This window comes from Sphaeramia orbicularis, unplaced genomic scaffold, assembly GCF_902148855.1.
Source record: "Sphaeramia orbicularis unplaced genomic scaffold, fSphaOr1.1, whole genome shotgun sequence".
Lineage (NCBI taxonomy): Eukaryota > Metazoa > Chordata > Actinopteri > Kurtiformes > Apogonidae > Sphaeramia > Sphaeramia orbicularis.
Window position 1 is genome coordinate 7,799 of NW_021941614.1, and position 22,242 is coordinate 30,040.

General features: G+C 39.8%; 1 protein-coding gene across 1 annotated transcript; it reads left to right on the top strand.

Annotated features, from left to right (window-relative positions):
* Positions 1-424: 424 nt before the first annotated feature.
* Positions 425-21,378, top strand: LOC115416481 (NACHT, LRR and PYD domains-containing protein 1b allele 2-like). The gene is made up of 10 exons (XM_030130257.1): positions 425-492; positions 2,111-2,256; positions 12,845-12,891; positions 14,970-15,184; positions 15,299-15,308; positions 15,355-15,649; positions 17,793-17,906; positions 17,995-18,136; positions 19,333-19,403; positions 21,124-21,378. Exons 2-10 carry the CDS (start codon positions 2,152-2,154, stop codon positions 21,376-21,378), a joined length of 1,254 nt encoding a protein of 417 aa, XP_029986117.1. The 5' UTR covers positions 425-492; positions 2,111-2,151.
* Positions 21,379-22,242: the final 864 nt, after the last annotated feature.

The window sequence follows — 22,242 nt, forward strand, 5'->3', positions numbered from 1 at the left end:
AATAAACGTTTCTTGACATAAACCGATTTTATTTCTATAATATGCTCTATATGACTGCCATTTTGTCAGGAACACATTTCAATGCGTGTCCTCCACTGCTGAAGAACTATAAAGAAGAAATATAAAGAAATACATGTTAGAACCATATGTATTATGTCTCCTATGTATGGAGACTTATGGGACACCCTGTATAATCCAGAAAGTCTCCCGCTGGAGTCGTCTTTTTACACCTTCACCTCCTCTCACGTTCTTTTCAACAACTTCTGAAACAACCACTTTCATTGTGTTAGGGTTTCCATGTCCCACCTCCTATAGTCTTCCTGTTTCCTGTCAGTTTACACATAGCTGAAGTTCCCAGTCCAGTTTGAGACGGTCAGATGTTTTGGGGTCTTTAGTTCCACTGTGTATAAAACAGCTCAGATAACAGCTGTATTTGTGTTTATTTCTATAGAGATGGACCGAACAGATCTACAGCTGACAGACAACAGCAATGTGAGTATAGGAACAGGTTCTAATGGAACTGAACTCAAAGGTGTTGGTTTGGAGGCCTGGTGCACCGATGAGCTGGTGAATATCAGACCCGGTTGGACCAGGGCTTGGCTCTGGGTTTGCATGTTCTCCTCATGCTGTGCAGGCGTCTTCAGGTCATTTGGTTTTCCCCATGGTCAAAAACCTATGCTAGGTTAACTCTCCTCTCAGTGTCCTGGACTGAGGTTCTGGTTCAGATGCGGAGTCGGTCCTGGATGTCCCCACTGCTCCTCGTTGTTCTTGGATTAATCCAGACAGGACATTTTTCTGCAGGGATGATGAAAGTGAACTTTACATCATTTCCTTGAAAAGAACAAATCACATGAATGAAATAATGTCAGTGGATGATGATGGTTCATGTTCGGTTTGTGTCTGAACCAAGGTTCTAATAGTTTTGGATTTGTACCTTCACCAAGAAGGTTCTGCTTTTGTCGGCGTTGGTTTGTCTGTCTGTCTGTCTGTCTGTGTGCAAGATAACTCAAAAAGTTATGGACGGATTTGGATGAAAATTTCAGTAAATGTTGATACTGGCATAAGGAACAAATGAGGAAATTTTGGTGGTGATTGGGGTGGGGGGGCCACGGAGGCCCACTGATCTGCCTTGGCAGAGGTCTGTGCTCTCCGAGTGCTTCTAGTTCATTCTAGTTTAGTTTTATTTAGTTTTGACTTTTTTTTTTCTCTAATTAAGTTCATTTTAATTCATTTTTAGAGCAGGTTTGATAGTTTTTGTTAGTGTTCATTTTTTTCTAAATGCTTAGTTGTAGTTCAGTTGTAGTTCAGTTGTAGTTCAGTTGTAGTTCAGTTGTAGTTTAGTTGTAGTTCAGTTGTAGTTCAGTTGTAGTTCAGTGGTCTCTTTTCTCTTCTTCTCTGTGCTCCTATTCAAATCAATCCCAGACAGGACTCTGCTGCTTTAGTCTCCATGTTTCCAGGTAGAGTGGGGACCAGAAGACGACTGGAAACCACAAGTGAACACAAGTGACGGAGCAAAAAGTGTCGTATGGAGACAGCACAGAAAACTGAGAGAGACAAAGAAATCCATTGAACATCAATCTGACATTGACAAAGACCAAAACCAAGGGAATTTGATCCAGAATTTTTATCCGTTTTAGTTAGTTTAGTAAACACACAATACAGTTTCAGTTAGTTATGGTTTTTTCTTTGAATTACAGTTTTTATTACCTCCGCCAAGGAGGTTATGTTTTTGCCAGGGTTTGTTTGTTTGTTTGTCTGTCTGTTTGTTTGTTTGTCTGTGTGTTAGTGTGCAACATAACTCAAAAAGTTATGGACAGATTTGGATGAAATTTTCAGGGTTTGTTGGAAATGGGATAAGGAAGAAATGATTAAATTTTGGTGGTGATCGGGGGTGGGGGGGCCCACGGGGAGGCCCACTGATCAGCCTTGGCGGAGGTCTGCGCTCTCCGAGTGCTTCTAGTTTATTTCAGTTAATGAAAATGTTTTTTCAATTCTAGTTTTGGTCATTTCGTTAGTTTTCGTTAACGATAATAACCTTGGTCTGAACCCACTGGGCTGAAAGAACGTCCACATGTCAGTGTAACGTCTGCTGGTTCTCATCACCCTCCAGATCCGTCCACGTCAGTCTCAGAGCCGAAGGTGTTGGAGGACATGGAACAGGTCTGTGTGGACCCAGACCCTGGCATGAATCCTGCAGATCCACAGAAGCAGCAGCTGGTCTGCACAGAGGCTCAGGATGGACCGTCCAACTGGGAGGTACACCCACAGAAATGTCAACCACTGGGACCAATCACAGTCAAGTCCTGAACCGGGACCAAATAGTGCATGTGAACAGAACTAATAGGGTAAGATCTGACTTTAGTGGTCCCACCACGGGGAAACTGTAGTGTTTACAACAGCAAAATGTGAAAGACGAAGTGCATAAAGACAGGCAGAAACATTCAAGAGTTAAACATGAAATAGAAAAAAGCAAATCTGCTGTTTATATTATAGCTGCGGGAGACTTTCATGACTAGTGTTTCCTCAGATCTGTCCGTCCTCAGTCATATCCTCCGTTTCATTCGTCTGTTCGTCTGTCTGTCATTACTCACCTGAATCTCTTTCATTACAGTGAACAGTTTCTTAGTTCCATCCACCAGAAACAAAACCACTTGTTCACAAACAGAGCCAGGAGGGAACTCAGGCATCTTGGGAATTTTGTTGCGATGTGCATTGTGGGAAACGAAAGCTTGTGCAGCCACCTGACAGCAGCAGCTGCTAAAGACACAAAGCGGAAACGGCAGGAGCTCCCTTCCTTCTATGCATATTCCTCCAGCTGTTTCCGCCTTGTGTTTCATCTAGGGATGGAACCATATGAAAATGTCATATCACGGTTATTGTGACCAAAATTATCATGGTTATCATTATTATCGCGGTATTGTTGAAATGTGTTCAAAATGTTCAAAAAGTACTAATACACACTGAAATAATATAACCAAGTTGTATTTTGAAAAAGAACTAATACAGTAACATGCACAACGTACTTTCTGTGGCAGAAACACTCAAGTAATGACATGTAAACAACAAACATACAAATGTGCATTAAAGCTGTCACCTGATGGACAGAACACATATGTGCACCAGGGGTGGAACTGACAGGAGCTGATCAGTATCAAAGCCATTAGCAGTTCTGCTGATCAATCCAGTTTCTCCTATTGATTCCTGTGGTGTTTTTGAGTGTGAAAAAAAAGTAGTTGGACAGAAAAGAGTGGAGTTTGAACATTTACTCATCAGATCATTCACACTGTCACACACATACACACACACATACACACATATACACTATTATACACACATATACACTATTGTACACACATATACACACATATACACTATTATACACACATATACACTATTGTACACACATATACACACATATACACTATTGTACACACATATACACTATTGTACACACATATACACTATTGTACACACATATACACTATAGTACACACATATACACTATTGTACACACATATACACTATTGTACACACATATACACTATTATACACACATATACACTATAGTACACACATATACACTATTGTACACACATATACACACATATTCACTATTAAACACATATACACTATTATACACACATATACACTATTGTACACACATATACACTATTGTACACACATATACACTATAGTACACACATATACACTATTGTACACACATATACACTATTATACACACATATACACTATTGTACACACATATACACTATTGTACACACATATACACTATAGTACACACATATACACTATTGTACAAACATATACACTATTGTACACACATATACACTATTATACACACATATACACTATAGTACACACATATACACTATTGTACACACATATACACTATAGTACACACATATACACTATTGTACACACATATACACACATATACACTATTATACACACATATACACTATTGTACACACATATACACACATATACACACATATACACTATTAAACACATATACACTATTATACACACATATACACTATAGTACACACATATACACTATTGTACACACATATACACACATATACACTATTAAACACATATACACTATTATACACACGTATACACTATAGTACACACATATACACTATTGTACACACATATACACTATTATACACACATATACACTATTAAACACATATACACTATTATACACACGTATACACTATAGTACACACATATACACTATTGTACACACATATACACACATATACACTATTAAACACATATACACTATTATACACACGTATACACTATAGTACACACATATACACTATAGTACACACATATACACTATTGTACACACATATACACACATATACACTATTATACACACATATACACTATTGTACACACATATACACACATATACACTATTAAACACATATACACTATTATACACACATATACACTATTGTACACACATATACACTATTATACACACATATACACTATTAAACACATATACACTATTATACACACGTATACACTATAGTACACACGTATACACTATAGTACACACATATACACTATAGTACACACATATACACTATTGTACACACATATACACACATATACACTATTATACACACATATACACTATTGTACACACATATACACTATTATACACACATATACACTATAGTACACACATATACACTATTGTACACACATATACACTATAGTACACACATATACACTATTATACACACATATACACTATAGTACACACATATACACTATTGTACACACATATACACTATAGTACACACATATACACTATTGTACACACATATACACACATATACACTATTAAACACATATACACTATTATACACACGTATACACTATAGTACACACATATACACTATAGTACACACATATACACTATTGTACACATATACACTATTATACACACGTATACACTATAGTACACACATATACACTATTGTACACACATATACACACATATACACTATTAAACACATATACACTATTATACACACGTATACACTATAGTACACACATATACACTATAGTACACACATATACACTATTGTACACACATATACACTATTAAACACATATACACTATTATACACACGTATACACTATAGTACACACATATACACTATAGTACACACATATACACTATTGTACACACATATACACTATTAAACACATATACACTATTATACACACGTATACACTATAGTACACACATATACACTATTGTACACACATATACACTATTATACACACATATACACTATAGTACACACATATACACTATTGTACACACATATACACTATAGTACACACATATACACTATTATACACACATATACACTATAGTACACACATATACACTATTGTACACACATATACAGTATAATAATAATAATAATCTTTATTTATATAGCACTTTTCATACATTAAAAACTGTAGCACAAAGTGCTTTACATATCAGTTTAAAAATCAGTACCGCCCCCCACCCACACCCACCCACACCCACCCACTCACCCGCACACACACACACACACACACACACACACACACACACACACACACACACACACACACACACACATATATACATGCAAACCCACAAGCTCACACATACTTAAGAAGACAGGCTGAGCACGGGAAGACCAGAACAAAAATGTACAAGTAAAAGTAAAAGAGGAGGCGCTGTCTCAGGGAGCCATCTGCACCAGGATGCAGCCGCCGACCCCGGCAACCAGGCACCAGCAACACAGCCCCGCATCCCAACCAGTGGGAGAGGGCCAACTGGGACCCCCACCTACCAGAAAGGAGTGGACCTCAGTGAGAGAAGGCGCCACAGCCCCCGGAGTCCACAGCCCCCCCACCAGCATGGAGGGCTCCCTCTGATGAAACACTGGAGAATAAGAAACATTAAAAAGATATAAAAGAATTGATTAAAAGAAGCTAAATTTAAGACATATATGAAAATAATAAAAATATTAAACATTAAAATGATAAAACAGAAGCACTGGTTAAAAGAATCTTAAGACATACATATTAAATATAACTATAAAACCTTTGAGTAGATAAAACAGAAGCATCAGTTAAAAGCCAAATTAAAAAGGTGGGTCTTGAGGCTGGTTTTAAAAGTGTCTCCATTCTCTGCGGTCTGAGGTTCCCTTCAGGCTGTTCCATAGTCCAGGAGCAGAATGCTGAAAAGCTGCCTGGCCATGGGTTTTTGTGTTAGCTTTTGGAACTGTTCAAAGGCCGGTGCCAGAGGAGCTCAGGGTCCCCCAGGGTTCATAAGGTAAAAGCAAGTCTAAAAGATAAGAAGGTGCAAGACCATTAAGACATTTAAAGACTATTAAAAGGACCTTAAAATCAATCCTGAAACACATGGGGAGCCAATGCAGTGATTTTAAAACCGGTGTAATGTGAGCCCGCCTTCTGGTCTTTGTCAGCACTCGAGCGGCTGAATTTTGAAGAAGTTGGAGTTGTGAGATTCTGTCTTTGGGAAGACCAGAAAGCAGGGCATTCCAGTAGTCAATCCTACTGGAAATAAAAGCATGCATCAGCATCTCCGTGTTGGCTCGAGAGAGAACTGGACGGACTCTGGCTATGTTCTGAAGATGATAAAAACCTGTTTTTACAATAGATTTAACCCTTTCATGCACGAATTATGAGAACCTTAATCAATTTTTTTTTTTTTTTCCTGAGTGTTTTTATTCCTCTTTAGGCATGAAAAAAACAATGTGATAAAAAATTTTCTTCTGAAAAATAAAAAAATAAAAATAATAAAAAAAAAAAAATAAAAGTGAAAATACATTAAAAAAGTAATGATGACAAAAAAATTCTTATGAATCTATTTTTCATGAAATTGCAAAAATATCCACTAAGCTGGACACCACACGTTTAATTTTTGACACACAGAAACATGTATTTACTGATAAATTGTGTGAAAACTGTGGGGAAGGCTTGTGATTCTGGGGGTTTATCCTCAGGAGAGATCAACATAATGTTACCAATTCGTGTCAGAAAAGACATGTAGTGTCTTAAAACTTTAATAAAGATATGTGTAAAGAAAAACAAAAACAAAAAAAACAGCAAAAAGAACAACAAAATCCATGAATATACAAGAGAACAGCTGTAGAATAGCTGTCCACTGTAGTGACCACTATGCACAAAAGGGTTAATGTGTGGGATGAAAGTGAGCTCAGAGTCAAAGATAACGCCCAGGTTTTTTACTTGTTCAGATGGGTTAAAAGAGTATGCTTGTAGTTTTGGTAAGTATTTCTCTCTCGTAGCCTCAGGACCGATAACTAAAACTTCAGTTTTGCCCTGGTTGAGCTGTAAGAAGTTTTCTGCCATCCAGGTTTTAATATTTAAAATACAGTTAAAAAGGGCATCAACTGGCCGAGTGTCTTCAGGAGACATGGTAATACTATACAATAAAAACTATTATACACACATATACACTATTGTACACACATATACACTATTATACACACATATACACTATAGTACACACATATGCACTATAGTACACACATATACACTATAGTACACACATATACACACATATACACTATTAAACACATATACACTATTATACACACGTATACACTATAGTACACACATATGCACTATAGTACACACATATACACACATATACACTATTAAACACATATACACTATTATACACACATATACACTATAGTACACACATATGCACTATAGTACACACATATGCACTATAGTACACACATATACACACATATACACTATTAAACACATATACACTATTATACACACGTATACACTATAGTACACACATATGCACTATAGTACACACATATACACACATATACACTATTAAACACATATACACTATTATACACACGTATACACTATAGTACACACATATGCACTATAGTACACACATATACACACATATACACTATTAAACACATATACACTATTATACACACATATACACTATAGTACACACATATGCACTATAGTACACACATATGCACTATAGTACACACATATACACACATATACACTATTAAACACATATACACTATTATACACACGTATACACTATAGTACACACATATGCACTATAGTACACACATATACACACATATACACTATAGTACACACATATACACTATAGTACACACATATACACTATTGTACACACATATACACTATTAAACACATATACACTATTATACACACGTATACACTATAGTACACACATATACACTATAGTACACACATATACACTATTGTACACACATATACACTATAGTACACACATATACACTATAGTACACACATGCACTATAGTACACACATATACACTATAGTACACACATATACACTATTGTACACACATATACACTATAGTACACACATATGCACTATAGTACACACATATGCACTATAGTACACACATATACACTATAGTACACACATATACACTATTATACACACATATACACTATAGTACACACATATACACTATAGTACACACATATACACTATAGTACACACATATGCACTATAGTACACACATATACACTATAGTACACACATATACACTATAGTACACACATATGCACTATAGTACACACATATACACTATAGTACACACATATACACTATTGTACACACATATGCACTATAGTACACACATATACACTATAGTACACACATATACACTATAGTACACACATATACACTATTATACACACATATACACTATAGTACACACATATACACTATAGTACACACATATGCACTATAGTACACACATATGCACTATAGTACACACATATACACTATTATACACACATATACACTATAGTACACACATATACACTATAGTACACACATATACAGTATAGTACACACATATGCACTATAGTACACACATATGCACTATAGTACACACATATGCACTATAGTACACACATATACACTATAGTACACACATATGCACTATAGTACACACATATACACTATAGTACACACATATACACTATAGTACACACATATACACTATAGTACACACATATACACTATAGTACACACATATGCACTATAGTACACACATATACACTATAGTACACACATATACACTATTGTACACACATATGCACTATAGTACACACATATACACTATAGTACACACATATACACTATAGTACACACATATACACTATTATACACACATATACACTATAGTACACACATATACACTATAGTACACACATATGCACTATAGTACACACATATGCACTATAGTACACACATATACACTATTATACACACATATACACTATAGTACACACATATACACTATAGTACACACATATACAGTATAGTACACACATATACACTATAGTACACACATATGCACTATAGTACACACATATGCACTATAGTACACACATATGCACTATAGTACACACATATACACTATAGTACACACATATGCACTATAGTACACACATATACACTATAGTACACACATATACACTATAGTACACACATATGCACTATAGTACACACATATACACTATAGTACACACATATACACTATAGTACACACATATACACTATAGTACACACATATACACTATAGTACACACATATGCACTATAGTACACACAAACAGTCAGATTTAACTGAACTGTTTAATGAACAAATGTAAATATTCTGAAAGAATGAGGATTTAAAACATGTTAGGATCATCTGATCCAGACTGGTCAGTGGTTCAGTCCTGGTCAGTGGTTCAGTCCTGGTCAGTGGTTCAGTCCTGGTCAGTGGTTCAGTCCTGGTCAGTGGTTCATCCCTGGTCAGTAAGTAAGTAAATAAGTAAAGTAAATTTTATTTCTAGAGCACTTTTCACAGACAGAGTCACAAAGTGCTTTATCAGTTCAAATCAGAATCAAATCCAGTTTCCAGACCCAACAGAATCCTCCAGGAGCAAACACTTGTGATTGGTGACAGTGGAAGGAAAAAGTTCCCTTTAACAGCAGAAACCTGGAGCAGAGCCAGACTCCTGAAGGATGGACGTCTGCCTGGACCAGTGGGGTTAAAGAGAGAGAGAGAGAGTAAAGGAGGAGAAAAGAGAGAGCGATAGAGATATAGAGAGACTGGGGGGGGGGGGGGGGGGGGGCAGACATGGAGTACTTTATGATGAATACATAGAGTGTAATCAGTTTGTGGTGGTCCTGGGTCAGGTGGGAGACTAAAAAGCCTTTTTGAACAGGAGGGTTTGGAGGTGTTTCTTAAAGCTCTGTACAGAGTCCATGGACCGTAGGTGTAGAGGCAGGTCATTCCATAGACGTGGTCCACAGCTTTAACAGACCTGTCACCGCGTGTGCTAAAGCAGGTGTGTGGAACCATCAGCAGGTCTGTGGAACCATCAGCAGGTGTGTGGAACCATCAGCAGGTGTGTGGAACCATCAGCAGGTGTGTGGAACCATCAGCAGGTGTGTGGAACCATCAGCAGGTGTGTGGAACCATCAGCAGGTGCTGTCCTGAAGACCTCAAGCTACGAGTCGAGCTGTAGGGCTGGATCAGGGAAGCAATGTATGCAGGGGCCTGGCCATGTAGAGCCCGGAAAGTTAGCAGAAGAATTTTGAAATGAAGACGATATAGAACAGGGTCGGTGGTTGAGTCCTGGTCAGTGGTCCAGTCCTGGTCAGTGGTCCAGTCCTGGTCATTGGTTGAGTCCTGGTCAATGGTTGAGTCCTGGTCAGTGGTCCAGTCCTGGTCAGTGGTTCAGTCCTGGTCAGTGGTCCAGTTGTGGTCAGTGGTTGAGTCCTGGTCAGCGGTTGAGTCCTGCTCAGTGGTCCAGTCCTGGTCAGTGGTTGAGTCCTGGTCAGTGGTCCGGTCCTGCTCAGTGGTCCAGTCCTGGTCAGTGGTCCAGTTCTGGTCAGTGGTTGAGTCCTGGTCAGTGGTTGAGTCCTGGTCAATGGTTGAGTCCTGGTCAGTGGTCCGGTCCTGCTCAGTGGTCCAGTCCTGGTCAGTGGTTGAGTCCTGCTCAGTGGTCCAGTCCTGGTCAGTGGTCCAGTCCTGGTCAGTGGTTGAGTCCTGGTCAGTGGTCCAGTCCTGGTCAATGGTTGAGTCCTGGTCAGTGGTCCAGTCCTGGTCAGTGGTTGAGTCCTGGTCAGTGGTTGAGTCCTGGTCAGTGGTCCAGTCCTGGTCAATGGTTGAGTCCTGGTCAGTGGTCCAGTCCTGGTCAGTGGTTGAGTCCTGGTCAATGGTTGAGTCCTGGTCAGTGGTCCGGTCCTGCTCAGTGGTCCAGTCCTGGTCAGTGGTCCAGTCCTGGTCAGTGGTTGAGTCCTGGTCAGTGGTCCAGTCCTGGTCAGTGGTTGAGTCCTGGTCAGTGGTCCAGTCCTGGTCAGTGGTTGAGTCCTGGTCAATGGTTGAGTCCTGGTCAGTGGTCCAGTCCTGGTCAGTGGTTGAGTCCTGGTCAGTGGTCCAGTCCTGGTCAGTAGTTGAGTCCTGGTCAATGGTTGAGTCCTGGTCAGTGGTCCAGTCCTGGTCATTGGTTGAGTCCTGGTCAGTGGTCCAGTCCTGGTCAGTGGTTGAGTCCTGGTCAATGGTTGAGTCCTGGTCAGTGGTCCGGTCCTGCTCAGTGGTCCAGTCCTGGTCAGTGGTCCAGTCCTGGTCAGTGGTTGAGTCCTGGTCAGTGGTCCAGTCCTGGTCAGTGGTTGAGTCCTGGTCAGTGGTCCAGTCCTGGTCAGTGGTTGAGTCCTGGTCAATGGTTGAGTCCTGGTCAGTGATCCAGTCATGGTCAGTGTCCTCTGGTCCAGTTGCTGTGGTGGTCAGTCAGTGTTTGTCCAGTGTCGGTTCCTTCAGTTCCTAACTCCTCCTCTCTGGTTTCTTCTCATTGTGTGTGTGTGTGTGTGTGTGTGTGTGTGTGTGTGTCCAGTTGTCCACTCATTTGAACTGACAGGAGTTTGTCCTCAGTGTCTGAACTCAGACAGTTTCAGTGTGGGGGAGGATCTGAAGCAGTGGGGGCTGGGGAGGGGGTCACACTAGTGCGGACCGGGTCTGTCCGCTCACTCGCTCGGACGGACTGAGTCCGTGTGCGTGCTTGTTCGGACCGACCCGCAGTCAGACGGACCAGGTCCGTGCTGGAGCCCCTGACCCTGACCCTGTGCAGGTCTGTCCTGCAGGGTTCTTCAGCGTGTTTTCAGAGGCCAAACCTTCCAAAGTGCACACACACCTGAGTGGAGCTGCTTCTGCAGGAAATGAACAGTACTGTGAGTTTTCTAGGTGCGGGAATCGAACACAGTTATCATAATAATTACAATTTAAACGGTAATACTAACCGTCGGACATTTTACCACAGTTTATCATTATACCAGTTATCATTACATCCCTGGTTTCATCTATATAATACCACATGGTTGTGCTACTGCTGTCAGGTGACTGCGCGAACCTCCCTTTCCCACAATGCATGTCGTGACAAAATTCCTCAGATGGCCGAGTTCTGTCTGTTTGTAAACACATGGTTTTGTTTGTGGTGGATGGAACTAAGAAACCGTTCACTGTAATGACAGAGATTCAGCTGAGGAACGACAGACAGACGAACACATTCATGAAACTGAAGATAGGACTGAAGATGGACAGATCTGAGGAAACACTGGTCACGAAAGTGTCCCGCACCTTTAAATGTAATATATAATGTTCCAGTAATATGAAAGTAACAAGTACATTCCTGTATCTAATACTGGACTTTTGTCAATTCTAGGAGTTCACACCTGAACTATCATCTGAGTCTGGACTCATTTCATACAGGTACCAGGTTCACTCTGTCACTGCTAATGCTGTCAACACTCATGCATGTTTATAGTGTTCATCCTGCAGCAGCTGCTCATTCACATCATGTCCACAAATACACTTTGTTCCTCTGACTTTAACCCTTTCATGCATGAATTATGAGAACCTTAGTCAATATTTTTTTCTTGAGTAATTTTATTCCTTTTTAGGCATGAAAAAAACAATGCAATTTAAATTTGTTTATGAACCTATTTTTCATTGAGTTACAAAAATGTCCACTTAGCTGGACACCACACGTTTAATTTTTTAAGTAAGGAAACATTTATTTATAGCCCATCATTAGAAATTGATGTTCTGTATGAAAACTATGAAATAAGCACATCTTTAATGCCATTTTCTCACATTTTAACATACTCTAATATTAGTTGTTACTCACTTCATGGAGATAATATGCAAAAAAAAAAAACATTTTGTATAAGAAAACTGTTAATTACAGTCTAATAACAATCAGCAACTGATTTACACTAAAACATGTTAGTGCAGATCAGGTTTATGAAGAGCAGCAACAGTACGGTAATGGTCTGAATGTCAGTGTAGTATTATGGGATGGTGCATAAGTGTCCACTGTGTTGGCTGATATGGAACTGAAACAACAAAAGCCATGAATATACAAGAGAACAGCTGAAGAACTGTCCACTGGAATGACCACTGGAGTGACCACTGGAGTGACCACTATGCATGAAAGGGTTAAAGGCACCACAGTACCTACATTTATCAGTAAACTGTACATTGCTCCCCAACTCTGGAACTCCTGCCACCGGAGCTCAGAAATACCACTTCACTCCCTCTCTTCAAACCCAAACTCAAACCCATCTGTTTAGGACCGCTTTCCCTTTATGACCATAATTGCATTGTCCAATTTTTAACCTACCTTGTACTTGTTACTCTTTTTTTGTTGCTTCTTTTAAACTCACCTGTTTTACAGTACGGTGTCCTTGAGTGCCAAGAAAGGCACCTATAAATAAAATGTATTATTATTATATATTGGGTAAAATTATTATTATTATCATTATTATTATTATTATTATTATTATTATTATTATTATTATTATTACCCCTCCGGTATCCGGGCACACTTTGCACTTTGTGTTAAAAAGCTTAATATTATTTTTCACAATTTAAATAAGGTTAGAATTCAAAAGTTGTTCATTTTTGCATGATCTTTAAAATTCTGTCCACCAACTTAAATGTGCACATTGTAAACAAAAGGAAATGACCAGACTAGCATCTGTCTGCCAAGTGTGCCTAAAATGCACTATTTCTAACATTTGATATGTATGATTAGGACTGAGCTGGATTTACAAAAATAAAATCAAATTAGAGCAGAAAAATAAATCAATATATAATATTTAATAGTTTGATTTATAGGTGTGCATTTTACACACATTTGGTGACAGATGCTAGTATTTTTAAACATTTGACCTAGCGGCAAAAATAATAATGCAAATTAACCAGTGTTGGAGTTAATCATTGACATATGCCAGGATGAAAAATTCTAATAATATGTGATCCACTTTTTATGGAGTATATTGAAAAAAAAAAATTTTTTTTGTGTTTTTTGCATCGAAAAAAAATGGTTTGTTTCCATTACAAACACGGCATTTAAAGGGTTAAAAAATGTGACAATTATTGAGTTTTTGGTATTTTTATTTATGGCTGAAGTTGATGAAATAGAAAAAAGTGTAAAAGAATTAAAAACAAACTGTGTGAAAATTTTTGACATTATTCCACAGGTGTGTGAAAAACGCACACTTGGTGTTTAGTAAGGGCCTTGGAGGACGTGATACCAGAGGGTTAAGTAAAAGGTCTGATGGAGATTGTTTGTGTTGTCATAATTTCTGCAGCACTCGGAGCTAAAACCACGGTTAATGATCAGAGTAAAGGGTTAAAGCAGAGTCTTGTTTTTGTTGTTGAATGTTGAGACAAACACAGACTGAAGACACTCCACTCAGGACACAGTTCACTTCCATTGGACGTTAAACCTGCAGCCTCCACGTGGACAGAGGACAGTAACAGGACCGCTCTGTGTCTCCCAGGTTCAGGTGTCCTCATTCAGGTGCCTTCCGTTGTACTCGGACTGGATTGGTGTTTGTTGTGGCTCGGGAGGCGGGGCTGATCTACAGGACCGTCCAATGGGATGAGCTCCTTCTACAGTCAGCCGGCAGGACGCCTGCAGGGCCGCTGTTCAGTATCGAGTGTCCTGAGAACGCCGTTTGGCAGCTCCACCTCCCGCACTGCGAGACGAAGCACGGTAAGAAAGTTCAACAGCTGAACCGTGATCCTGCCGACATCTGCCAGAGGACGTGTTCATCAGACACATGAAGCCCTCCATCCTCAGGTTCATCTGTTCACACACTGTGGTGAGGTGGTTGTGAGTGAAAACTGAAGGCTGTGTGTTTTTACAGGTCAACGCTCTAAAAGCCTGCTGTCTGTCGTCCACATCACTGATGATGGAATGGAGTTCACTGACACTCTGGAGATCACAGACACTCATGTGGTCATCAACGTCCAACATCTGTCCCTGTTTGGCCTCACCTGGATGTTGGAAATGATTCAAAACCTGATCTCAGTTAGCGGTCATATTATCGAATCAGTTACTCAGTTCACTAAAGCAGTCAGTGGCCAAGTTCTGCTGTTCCTGGCACCACCAAACCCAAGAACACAGAGACAAAACCTCAATATGTTACTGCTGCCGAGGAACGTCCCTTTAGACGAGGTAAAGGTTAATGGAACTAATAACTGTTTTATTTTTAGGCTTGAATCTTATTTTAACATCAGCAACAGTAAATAGTCTCAGGTAGTTTGAACAAACATCCACCTATGACGGTCATGTGTAGGCATGGGCATCGAGAACCGGTTCTTTCTGAGAACCGGATCCCAGCAGCTTGATTCTTTGGAATCATTTGCCTGCCTGCTTAACCATTCTGCTTATCGATTCCGCCTTCATTGCGCATGCGCGATGACATCATGCGTACGCTGCATTGTTTTGGTCAGAATGAAGACAACATGGAGTTGAGGTAGAAACGGTCCACACAGACCACACCAGGTCCAAACAGACCACACCAGGTCCAAACAGACCACACCAGGTCCAAACAGACCACACCAGGTCTAAACAGACCACACCAGGTCCAAACAGACCACACCAGGTCTAAACAGACCACACCAGGTCCAAACAGACCACACCAGGTCCAAACAGACCACACCAGGTCTAAACAGACCACACCAGGTCTAAACAGACCACACCAGGTCCAAACAGACCACACCAGGTCTAAACAGACCACACCAGGTCCAAACAGACCGCACCAGGTCTAAACAGACCGCACCAGGTCTAAACAGACCGCACCAGGTCCAAACAGACCGCACCAGGTCTAAACAGACCGCACCAGGTCTAAACAGACCGCACCAGGTCTAAACAGACCGCACCAGGTCCAAACAGACCGCACCAGGTCCAAACAGACCGCACCAGGTCTAAACAGACCACACCAGGTCTAAACAGACCACACCAGGTCTAAACAGACCACACCAGGTCTAAACAGACCACACCAGGTCCAGTTGAACTCTGTTCAAACATTCGTCCACATGTGATTCATCTGATTCTCTACTCAGCGGTGTTTGTGAATCTAGCGGCAGAGTGAACACCAGACCGTCATCTGGGCCCAGTTCTGGTTCTGGTGCAGGAAACAAACATCGTACCCCCTCAAATACAAGTTTTCAAAGGTAGGGGAAAGGAAATGAGGAGCACAACAACAGGAGACGAGCACAGTCGAACCAGTTCCACGTAGTAGAAATGAGGAAATAGAGGAATTAGTAAAGAGTCTGGAGTTTCACTGGCACTGTATGCCCCCCCCCAAACCGGGCCCGGCGTCATCTGTTCTTATTATTTGTTCGTACTGTATATGTTCTGTTTTCTGTGCAGATGGAAATATAAAAGACAGTTAATGCAAACACACCTGTTTGTACTCTTTAATTCCTTCACCCAATGAGAATCGATAAGGAATCGGAATCGTTAAATTCTTATCGATTCCCATCCCTAGCCCTAACTATAAAGTCTCTCATAAAGGACCGTTTTCTTCCTCCTCTTTAACGTACAGAGGGTGTCTCCTCCCAGACTGAGGCAGGAGGTGGTTCCACAGTAGAGGAGCTGACAGCTGAAGGCTCTAGCTCCTGTCCTACTGTTGGAGGTTCTAGGAACCACCAGTGCACCTGCATGTGGACAGTGCAGTGCTCTAGATGGATTGTATGGACCTAAGAACTATTTGTAAGTGCCAGGCCATGACAGGCTTTCTAAGTGAGGAGGAATATTGGAAGTCTATCCTAGCTTTTACATGGAGCCAGAGCAGAGAAGCCAACACAGGACAAATATGGTCTGTCATACTGGTTCTAGTGAGTACATGGCCAGCAACATTCTGGATGAACTGAAGGGTCTTCATATGAGTCAGTCTTTCTTCAACACTGGTTCAACTGGTTCTTTTTCAGCCTACCAGGCACAACACTGAACTTTAAGAGTTAAATCAGGTGTTGTTGTGTCTGTCTGTATTCAGATAATATGATTATTGTAAATTTACCAACTGCTGACAGTCCAGACTACTTTGTCCTTGTTCTGAATCTGATAACGACTTGCCTTCATTTGACATGAGTGAAGCATCTGGTCATGGCAGTCAACAGATATATATATATATATATATATATATATATATATAATATATATATATATATATATATATATATATATATATATATATATATAAACTATTTATGTGAAACTGGGACTCATTGTAAGGCTGAAGAGAACTGAGGTGATGTCCAATCAGTCTGTTGCTGTATCAGTTGCTGACAAAAATGTTCTAATGTTTGTTCAGGTTGAAGCAAAACAACAAAATGATGTGTACATCAAGGTGGCTGCCACATGTGATCTCATCAAAAACCACAGTTACAGCCTTCACTGTCCCGAAGCCCACAAAGTCCAGCCCAAGGTGAGTCGAAGAAATGATTGTGTCATCAGAGGCTTTGAATCGGCTGTTGTTACCTTTACTTATTACTGAACCTAATGATGGTTTTCAGAAAGCAAAGTTTGACCTGGACTTCGGACCAAATTATCACCCAACATTTCAGATTCGCCTGCCAATAAACACTGACCAAGTATCTTTAACAATTCGAGATCAACGTGAAACAGAGATCTGGGAGAATGATGTAGATCTGGCTGGTAAGACTTTGTCCTGCAGCACCAGTTCACCTGAGAACAGAAAAGAACCATCAGTGCAATCTGTTTTTGGTGCTTCTCACCTGACCTCAACTTTTATTTCACGAATTTTGGACTTAACAGAAAGAAATCCTTACACGGCAGCATGTAGGCCTACCCACACTGTAAAAAAAACCCCCAAACAAACAAAACATAAAAAAGGGCAATATTCTGGCAGCAGGGGCACTGAAAAAATACTGTTAAATAACAAAAAATAACCATCTCATAAAAATATGGTAATGTTCCATAATTAAAATACAGTTTTTTTTTTGCCATAACTTTACATGATTTTTTTTTTTTTTTTTTTTTTTTACTTTTTAATGTTTAATAAAGAATGTTTACATGTATTAAAACAATCAATTTACCTATACATATATATATAAATAATTTTCAGTGAGACTCAGTTGTCCAATCCACTGATAAAAACTGTATTTGGACAGTTTATCAGTGCTTATACATGTTATACATTCACAAAAATACATTTATTCAACATTTTTGTTTTGAAACCTCCTGTAATTACACAAGATATTTGTCAATGAACAAACAAGTCTGGTTAAACCTATAGAACAAACACTTCCTTTACAGTTAATTGTCAGTAATTTTATCTCTTTTTTTTTTCAGTATTAAACTTTAAATTAACGGTTTAATCTCATAAATACAAAAGAAATGTTTGTGAAATTATGATGCATTTGCAAATGTATTTCAACTGTATTTTTCTGTGAAAAAAGAAAAAAATTCTTTTTAAAAAATTGAAATTTTTTGGTTATTCACAGTTACAGTTTTTTCATGTTATTTTCTATTTGATATGTAAAATCACAGTCTATTTGTGTCATTTCATTGATATTTTCCTGTATCTTAAAAATACAGGAAAAATCTGTCAAATAAACGGTGAACATTTTGTTAAATTATAGATTTTTTTTTTTTTTTACAGTGCACAATGCCCTCCGTCATGTTCTGATTAAGGGGATTGACATAAATAAATTATAATCAGAATCCAACATTTCTAAAGCAACAAATGCAAACTTTATATAAGAAGCTTTTTTTTTTATACAAGAACACCTTTACTATTTCCTGTTTTCAGTGTGAATATACTGTGGTTGTCTTTGGACTCCACAGGTCTGAGATCCAGGTGTGAACTGAACCAATGTTGTCACTTTCAGGTCCTGCTGGAACTGAAGGAAATCTACCAGGGGCTGTGCAGAATGCCACACCAGAGGACACCACGTCTACAGTTCAGTTTAACTTTGTTCATCATGTGTTCAATTTAAGGATAATATACAGCAAATCGATCATTATAGTCAATGAACCTCTGCTTTATGTCGGGTCCTGCATCCACTGTCTGGGTTTATTTCACTACAATGAGCAGCTCCTTGTACGAAATCCTGATTTTTACATAAATGCTGGAATTTATTCACAAATCTGATAAATCTGCAAAACCCACTTTAATGACCTCCTCTGTAGATTTTCATCTAGACCAGGGGTGGCCACCCTGGTCCTGCAGAGCCACTATCCTGCATGTTTTAGATGTATCCCTCTTCCAACACACCTGATTCAAATGATAAACCTATCATCAGTTCTGCAGAAGACGGAATGACCATCAGGTATGTTGGAAGAGGAAAACATCTAAAACATGCAGGATAGTGACTCTGCAGGACCAGGGTTGACCACCCCTGATCTAGACAAACTTGACAAACACGGCAAAAAAAAAAAACTCCTTTCATGTGGTAATACATATCATATTGAAATACTTTTTTTATCCATGTTTACTTCATCCACTTATACAAGTCCCACCCTGTTTACTTTAAGCAAAACCAGGACCTGGATGAGGATCTTTTCCACCTGAAATCCAGTCTGATTTAGTTCAAATACAGAGCCACAACAGTCCACGTACATCCGTAGAAATAAAGACTGATCACTTCGACAGCTCTGTCGAGACACATCAAATGTTTGCTTTACGACTGTAATACAAAATATACTGTATTTATATTAATGGGAACAAAAAGCTGTTTTCTCAGTAAAAAGTAACACATTAACTGGAGCCACTCTCCTGGCTTTGGCATCATATGCCTCGTTTCCACTACGTGGTACCAGCTCGACTCGACTCGGCCTTTTTGCATTTCCATTACAAAAAAAGACCTGGAATCTGGTACCTGGTACTACTTTTTTGGTATCACCTCCGCTGGGGTTCCAGGACTGGGGACCAGATACTAAAAGGTGACACTGTGTAAACACTGCAGACCACTGATTGGTCAGACAGTCGTCTCTGTGCCCCGCCCTTTTACAAAACAGATGCAGAAGTTTCCAGTAAATCTGTCAGTAGGTGACTCCACATGATGACAGTCTGTAAAACTACACCAAGGTTTGTCCAGGAGGTTCAGACGCAAACATTCTGCACGAGTTTGATGAGACAAAACGCAATGAGTGAGTTTATCAGCAACTGTGAGCAGACGACACGGAAGTAAGGCGCTCCATCGCTATGATGACCAGGTACTGGAAAGTGGGTAGTATCCTGGAATGGAAACGGTCTGGAATAAGACCTGGTACCTGAGTCGAGTCAAGTCGAGTCGAGCCGGTTCCATGTAGTGGAAACACGACATTAGTTTTATGGTGGATAGAGGCTGTGACACTCACTGGTGCTTGACTATGATGCATATACTAACAGTTTGGAAATACTAGAACACTGGCTTCATTGTGAAGACACGTTCTGAATCCATCTCCGTTCCTGTCAGAGTCGACAAACTTCAAGACAAACAGCAGAATAAACAGAGTCAGTTCATCTATGATTGAGACCAACACTCAGAACAGACACAGTAGAGTTTCTATGACAACGTCATCAGAAGTCTGGCTCCTCTTCACCTTCTGCATAAACTGTTGATTAATTCAACCTGAGTTTTTCCAGTGGAACTGATCATCTGTCTGAACATTGACCTGTTTTTAAAACCGTCTTTCAGGCTGAAACTCTTCTGCACATCCTGGACGAACTGGGAGGAAAGGATTTTAAGACCTTCAAGTGGCACCTCCATCATCAAGTGGTGGATGACATCCATCCAATTCCAGTCCACCAGTTGGAAAAGGCAGAGAGGACAGATGTGGTGGATCTGATGGTGCAGACGTACGAGGAGTGTGGAGCTGTGGAGGTGACCAAGACACTTTTACAGAAGATCAGTAGGATGGATCTGGTGAAGAAGCTGCCGAACATCTGCTGAGGAACACAAGGTCAGTTACAGGGAGAACAGTAGGACATTTAGACATTCATTATATCAGTTGGATCTGGAGAAAAGATTCTCAGATGATCTTTGAAGGTCAGTCCACAGTTGAATGACCATTTTTCTCACCTTACACCATTTTCCAGTGCAGGAACTTTTAGCTTTACCCGGAACTTTGAAAACCCTGGTGCGTTTCCTCCTAAATTACCTGGGTAAAAATCTTCCCCTTGCCCCCAAACTTACCCCAAAGAAGTTCCTAAGAGGGAGGTAGTACTTTTCAGATTACCTGAAAAAAAAAAAGTTTAGGGGTGGGGCTGTGTGCTGGAGAACGCTGATTGGTGGACTACACTTGCAGCTTTCCACATTCCACCCACCCGCCATTAAGCCACTGTGTGGCAGCAAACTTTATTTTGTTAATTTCATTTCCACAAGCTTTGTCTTTTGATAATTTGGAAAATGGACCAAACGAGAAGCTACAACAAGTGGATGGACGACAAGGTCCAGGCTCCTTTTTGAGGGCATTTGCAGAAGAGGAAATTCAGACAAACTCGAATCGGCAACATTAAACAATTGAGTTTATTTAAAATTAAGCAACAAGCTGGCAGAGCTAAATGTAAGACACGCCTAAACAAATACGAGAAAAGATGAAGAAACCTAAGCAGGATTATAATGCTGCATTTCCACTATGTGGTACCGGCTCGACTCGGTATTCCTGGACACCGTTTTCCATTAAAGGATACTACTGACTTTACAGTTCCTGGACATCATAGCGATGCGGCGCGTTATTTCCGTGTCGTCTGCTCAGAGAGTTGCTGAAAACTCCCTCGTTTCGTGTTGTCTCGTCTGAATTTTTATGTCGGCCAC